The sequence below is a fragment of the Branchiostoma floridae genome, chromosome 1 (genome assembly GCF_000003815.2).
Source record: "Branchiostoma floridae strain S238N-H82 chromosome 1, Bfl_VNyyK, whole genome shotgun sequence".
NCBI lineage: Eukaryota > Metazoa > Chordata > Leptocardii > Amphioxiformes > Branchiostomatidae > Branchiostoma > Branchiostoma floridae.
The window spans coordinates 35,071,073-35,078,182 of NC_049979.1; the positions used below are offsets into that span (position 1 = coordinate 35,071,073).

Here is a 7,110-nt window from a genome sequence, read left to right on the forward strand (position 1 = left end):
ATGATTTTTTTTCGTGGTAGATAGCTCCCAGAATAGAGTGTGAGAGGTGTAACTTTGAGACCCCTAGCGGCTTTCCTGAAACTGCAGGAGCTGGTTTGTCTCAGACGTTGAAAGAGAATATATCAAGAAGGGGTTGACGGATCGTCATGATTTGGAGGCATGGGGTCATTGAACTCCAGTTATTAACATACCAAGCAGGTGAAGGTAATCTGGTGTTCATGTCACAGTCAGGAACTCAGAAGCATGGTGTCTGAATCTAACACCAACAGAATTCAACTATGAACAGGATCATTCACATTGTACCCCTGAATAAAGTTCCATTCCTTCTTGCTACTGGTAAAACGCGGACGTTAACACCTGATAAAGTGCCAATGGTGCTTGACACCTTGTTGGCCACAGGGGTCATTCTACCTTATAGTTTTTCACCAACTGTAAATGCAGAAATGCTTTCGCGGTGGTTTAACGTTTCCAGTTTTTCGAAGGCTGCTTCACTGGGAATTTAAAACCACCGTGAACATTTACCCATAGCAGTCCATGGTGCTCCCGCGAACTTAAAGCCACTGCAAAAAGTCCTTTTTCCCCTACCGCGAAATTAAATCCCTGCAAAATTAAATGCATTTACAGTACTTAATGCAGGATTAGAGTGCTCAAATAAGATTCTTGACTGTACAACAGTATTTTTAATTTTCTTTAATGAAGAAAATAAATCTGCTCCATTTCTATTCAGACATGATATGGAAGAGTTTCTGTAACAATAAAATTATTAGCCTGAGGGAAAGTTTACAAACAAGAACATGTCAACAATGAATTCTGCGCCATGTTGGATTACAATATATAAGGAATGCTTGTATTTCAAACAGCATATCTTTATTATGAAATCTTCCCCTTTACAATCACGTACAATTTCTAGTCTAACAATCTGAAAATGCAAGATTTCTGTATCCAATTTTCTTTTATTGTACAGTTTGAAAATAAATGTGCAATAAATGTGTTGAAACCTGTTACCAACTTAAGTTTATGTATCTATAACTTAAAAAGATTGCAGTTAAGTTCTTAACTATAGCACACATATATTGTACATGTACATACTATTATGTACTGTAACAAAACACAAACTCTCCAATCATAAGCCACTGGTATATTAGTGTCAGGGTTCAAAATTGGGGCTTATTGGGGCGCTTGACCTAAAATATGTGCACAACAAATTAATGTCAGCATAATATAAACCTCACTGCCTCTCTTACACTCAATAGCTAACTTCAAAATCTTACAAAGGATTTTTTTACATTCAGATATCAAGAATATGCTGTATATTAAGTGTAAAATTATCTTTTAATACAGACAATGCAACTTTACACAAATATCAAAGTGCAACCAAAGTAAAAATTTTGGTGCACAGCTCCAATTTTGGGTGCACAAAAGTGTGCCCACATCAGCGACTCTATCTTAAACAGGCAATATTTGAAAATTTGTACAGAAAGCTAAAATACAAAATTGCTGTCAGCATTCTATACCATATTTGTCAAAGTTTCTGAGAATAATGCCCAGCTGCAGCTGCACCTTGCCCATGGTGACTGTGGTGAGCTTGTACCTGTCTGCACCTGTGTAAACAACATCTGGATTCTTCAGCTGCGGACCGCCACCTGCGAAACGGGGCAAGAGTTTCAAACATTATACGCTACACGCATTTTGTCAGTTCTCAGGCATCCTAAAGCTACAATCGGACGGCACAACTACAACTAGAAGCCGACAGAGGCTAGGGACGATACTTGTGTTGTTTATTCCATAACGGAAGTGTCCCGAGTGCCTGTGCGCGTACCAGGACCATACCATTCTTACAGTGAGGTATTTACTACAATGTACATTGCTACACAAACAGTAGAGGGTAAGAGAAGTGATCTTGAACCAGGTTAGGTCACTGAAGAGCTATTCCTCCACTGGTTGTAGCAGAGAAGACAGACATGATGCTATGGACAGTACCTAATTTTTTTCTAAATGTTGTAGCAGGGAATTCCTCAGAGCTCTTCTTGACAAGTGCAACGAACAGTGGACCACTGTATAATGTTCTGTCAAAAGGACTCTTTTCATTAGCAATGCAAGTCGGCTGAGTGACAATACAGGGTTGAAACTCATAACCTCTTGGTCTTGGGGCAGCTATGCATGCGATCAAACGATGCAATTGCATGCAAAATTATTCCATGAACTGTTAAGCTAGCTTTTAAAAAAAACCAATTAATTGCAGAGGCGGCGGCACCATTTTTTAGTTGTGGGGGCGAAAATTTGTACTATCACTAAATCGAGGGCCGAAGGCCCGAGGCGTCACGCCGGAGGCGTGACCCTTCTAGCGGGGTCCGGGGGCATGCACCCCCGGAAAAATTTTCAAATCTAAACCCTCTGAAACACTATTTCCTGCATTTTGAGGGGCAAATTTTGCTGCCAGACTAAGCTAACTTCAATGGCATTTCTATAAAGAATACACATAGTTTTAGCTTTAGTTATTGAGGGCGACACCCCCAACATATTTTCACCATTTCGAGTGGCGAAGGCACGAGCCGTTGCAAGGTAGGTTTTGAGAAATTTTGAAATCTAGACCCTCTGAAATGCCATTTCCTGCATTTGAGGGACAAATTTTGCTGACAGACAAAGCTGAATCTAATGACACTTCTAGTAGAGAAAACGATTTTTGAGGGCGACGACCCACGCCCCAAAATATTTTGCACTACGTCGTCGTGAGCCCCGGCGCCCGATAACGCAAGCCGTCGCAAGGGAGGTCTGGAGAAATGTTGAAATCAAGACACTTTAATGCCATTCCCTGCATCTGAGGGGAACATTTTGCTTGTAAACAAAGCTAAGTTTGATAATGAAATTTCTACTAGTAAAAAGGGACGTGGGGGACGACACCCTGGAAACATTTTCCCACCATGTCCAGCGCCGAAGGCGCGAGTCCTCGCAAAGGTCCTTTGAAATTTTGAAATCTGGACCCTATGAAACGTCATTTTCTGCATTTTCAGGGGCGAATTTTGCCAGTAGACTAGCGAGATTTGATGTCTTTTCTATAAGTGAAAATATACACAAGGGTTTCAGCTTCATTTTGAGTGTTTCAGCTTATTTTATCGTGGGGGCGTCTATTTTTTGTGGGGGCGACCGCCCCCACTGCCCCCACGGTGCCGCCGCCAGTGAATTGAATGGGATATGTTAGTCACCAAACAGAACATTTTTTCTCTCCTGATGTTTTTGTTCAAGTAAAGAATATACTAAAATGTTGCATAAACATGCATATACAAATGTAACACTGAGATGGCTCCTCTCATCTAGTAGTATCCAGTATTTGATTATACAGCTGCTGGGATCCCTGACACAGTGGTGGGTAGCAGTCAGCTAGCCTTCACACCTTGCTTCCATGCGGCTCTGTCCAGTGGGTTCACCCTAGTTAAACTGCACATTTTGATGTCTTTCCTAACACACTCCAACCAGGATCTGCTTGGAGATAATATCTACATACCTATGAAGTACTGTGATATCTGTTCCCTGAGCGAGCCTGACGGTCTCCATGTGACACACTCCATGTTGTGCATGCCAGGCGACGTGGGGACGTGACAGAAGCCGTACCCGTACAGCTCGTTCCTGCCGTACGAGTCCTGGTGCCACACCTGGAAATGGAGCTTGGGCCAGCCTGGAGGGAAAACATTGGCTGGGATTACATTCACAACCAAGCCTGGGTACCATCTGGAAAGTAGTTCCCTGCAGCATTAATTATACACTATACGCCACTATTGTGTAGTGATTGTTATAGTGGTTAGGACCACCACCCATGTGTGTAGTGGTAGGGTCCGCTAGTGGTTACGTCACGCATGATGTGTGCCTGTTGGTCATCATCATGGGTTCCATTTAGATGTTGCCAATAGATTGTGTTCCTCGACTATGCGCTCACTGTCATCCTTGAGTCGTCACAGTACGTGTTCCCTATTGGCGATATACAATCACTTCTTGCTCTGACATTTATTATACACTATATACAGTTGCTTCTCTGCTGTTACATTTGGGAAACTTGACCACGTTAACATCTGGAATTGTCAGAATTTTGGACGAGGGTGCTGATTGGTCCCTACACATGCATGAGCAAATTAAGGTATAGGTTCATGCACTTGTTCAAACAGGCATTCAAACACCAGACAAGCCCTCTGTCCGCTTGCGGGAGGCCCTGTTGTCATCAAACAAATTCTCTAGAACCCATTCCTTAATTTGCTCATTAACTGATGACGTTAGCATCAAAAGTTTTGAATGTGCAGGTCTCCAGACAGGTAGCAGACAGCTCTACGTTCCAACCTCCATTTTGTGGAGGTTAGGGGTTCTAGGAACATAGGAGTGTTGAAACAAATGGTTGTCGGCAGTGTTCTAGCCAGCCTGTCCCCTGGGTTTTGAAATCCTGTCAAGAGCAGGAGGCGTGACAATCCTAGTGGGATCCAGGGGCATGCTCCCCTGGAAAATTCTGAAATCTAGACCCACTGAAATTTATTTCCTGCATTTTGAGGTGAAAATTTTGCTGGTAAACTCTGCTTGGTTCAATCATCAATGGCATCATTTTTTATGTCCATCATAGAGGACGGAATGGGCAAAATTTTTGTCCGACCCAGCATGAAAATTCCATCAAAGGACGGATGCTGGCTAGAACCCTGGGAGTCAGAACATAGGGATGCCAGAACATAGACGTGTAAGATTAAAAAACATAGGTGTGTAAGCATCCTTTACCCTGTAGACCTTTAGTAGAGAAGTGGATATCGATGGGGTGGGACCAGTTGGCACGCTCCTCATCCTGCGGGTTATCCACCTGGGTCTGACCTTCTCTGGTTCCTGACAGGATCTTCCAGGCTCCTCCTGGAACACAAACATGTACAACACTGTCAATCACAGTTGATAATATTGTGACAAGTGTTTAATTTTCTTTTTCCATTTGACAGCTATTGCTGAGCAGTGAGCAATAGTTGAGTGATCAAAATTGGATTTTGGGTGGCCCTTGAATAATCATAATTGGAATATGATCTGCAAGATGTAAAAAGGCAACAAACATACAAAACCTATTTATAGAGTGACCCATAAAATGTTTTGATGCTCAAAGTTTCAGAATCTAGTAGAAAGGGGGTTTGTTAGTACCTTCATGTATGACACAGTATGAGCGATACCTAAAGTGTGTTGGAGGTGTTGGACATAGTGATGTGTACCGGTACAGTGTACCGATACAGTACCGGTACAATCATTAATCAATTAGGTACAGATACAAAAATACCGGAACCCTGGTGTACTGGTCCTGGACCTGTATCTAATTAGTGCAAGTCAGGCAGGTTAACAGGTCAGGAGATGGCCACTTAGACAGATAAAATTACTGTGAAATTACCATCATGTGTCAACCACAATAAACACGTTTTTACTAGTTCAAACATGGTTCTATCCTTTTTAATACATTGTTTTGCCGTTATAACATATTATAATATAATATAATATTATGATATAATATTCAATGCCATGCATTTAGGCCCGGACTCATTAGGTCCGGACCTGTACCTAAACCTCTGGATTCGAATCCGGACCTGTACCTAAACGTGGGTTTAGGTACGCATCCCTAGTTGGAGATTATAAACAAACACTTACCTGCATGTACTCCCCACTTGCAGAAGAGGCTGTGTTCAGGGAAGCCGCTCGCCCCGACAATCTGCCCTATCACATGAACCTCCGCCATTTCTACTGGGAAATAGAAAATTCTTTTATAACAGTGAGTCAGTGTCAATCATTATATACATTAGGGTACAGTTTATGTTAGCCTGGTTACCAAACCCCAGCCCGATCTCAAGTATCTATCGTGCAGGGGTCTGGCCGGATGGGATAGGAACTCTTCTCAATTTTGCACCTTATAGTGGGCAAAAATCCCCACCAATAGAACAACACAGGATCAGCAGGAGGTAATTACACCCCTGCCATGATTGGTTAAAGACCCCCAACTGTACTTTTTGAATCCATAACGTAGCTGATTCGCTACTGTGATAGCCTGCTGACCAACTGTGGTGTGTTGTAGCTGGCTACCTGTGGTGTGAGTGGTCATAAATCCTAGGTTCTCCTCCCACTGATCAACGGGCCTTCGAGAACCTTTCTACAGCCATGTTGCCAGACCCCAACACGAAAGATATATCTTGAGGTTGGGGTATGGAATCCAGGCTAAGTTTATGTTGACATTTTGTCTCTGGGTGTATGGTAAGGTGGGGAGGGGGGTAACCTGCTTGCGGAGACTTGCAAAAAAGTGGTAGTAAGGAATATTTGTTGAAGCACACAATCAGCGTAGACACGAGGAATTCTGGAGTCAATGTGGAAATCGTTATCCCCAAATCATATCACTAAACAGTGTTGTTTGTTGTTGTTGACATCACTAAAAATGTAACGATAACGTTACAACGCCAGGCGGCTTACACAAAACCCTGAAATCCTAAAGGAAACTACTACATTACCTTGTACGGGTGCTTCGCTAAGATTCCTCCGTCCTAATCACGCCAAAACGCCGAGAAAGTTGTTCCTAAACATTTCCAGTTCACAAACATTCCATCGCCATTTTCTCATCACTACAGGTGTGTTGTAGTCATCTGCGCATGCGTATAAGCAGGCTGCTGTAAGGTCAATTTTGATTGGACAGAAGGATTTAAAGTAACCAATCAGGAGAGGTTTAACTTTTGCGCGGGGAGTATGACCTCCGACCCCTACACACATGTGGACTTGCCAGGACCTGTAGATAGATGTGAGTGCGAATTTCTTGGAGATTTAGAATGATAATTCATTATAAAGAAAGGGCATGACAATGATGATAAAACGGTTTAATTGAACGTATCACGGAGTGACTCACTACGTACGCGGAGCTGTAACGTTTGGTGTAAGGACGGACGTGATATCTTGAGTGACAGGAGGGTGACACCACAAGGCACGACCTGAAAACTTTACCTAGGAATCGCTAGGTATCTTTCTGGGTAGGTTTCTTTTTTACTTTAAGAAATTGCTCAAGATTGGAGTTGTGGACATGGTGATCCTGTCAATTAGACTTTTTTTTTCACTATTGCCAGAATCATCCTGTCC

The 7,110-nt window shown here is 42.6% G+C and overlaps 1 protein-coding gene across 2 annotated transcripts; it reads right to left on the bottom strand.

Moving 5' to 3' along the window:
• Positions 1-945: 945 nt before the first annotated feature.
• LOC118417033 (B9 domain-containing protein 2-like) lies at positions 946-6,626 on the bottom strand. 2 transcript variants are annotated; one of them, XM_035822392.1, is made up of 5 exons: positions 6,495-6,626; positions 5,647-5,736; positions 4,750-4,875; positions 3,503-3,673; positions 946-1,643 (listed from the first exon to the last, which is right to left on the bottom strand). In XM_035822392.1, the coding sequence occupies exons 2-5, from the start codon at positions 5,732-5,734 to the stop codon at positions 1,501-1,503; spliced, it is 528 nt and encodes a 175-aa protein (XP_035678285.1). In that variant the 5' UTR covers positions 5,735-5,736; positions 6,495-6,626; the 3' UTR covers positions 946-1,500. The 2 variants fall into 2 exon arrangements, with proteins under 2 accessions (XP_035678285.1, XP_035678292.1); XM_035822399.1 differs by having other exon boundaries at positions 5,647-5,739; positions 6,495-6,609.
• Between the last annotated feature and the right edge of the window lie 484 nt (positions 6,627-7,110).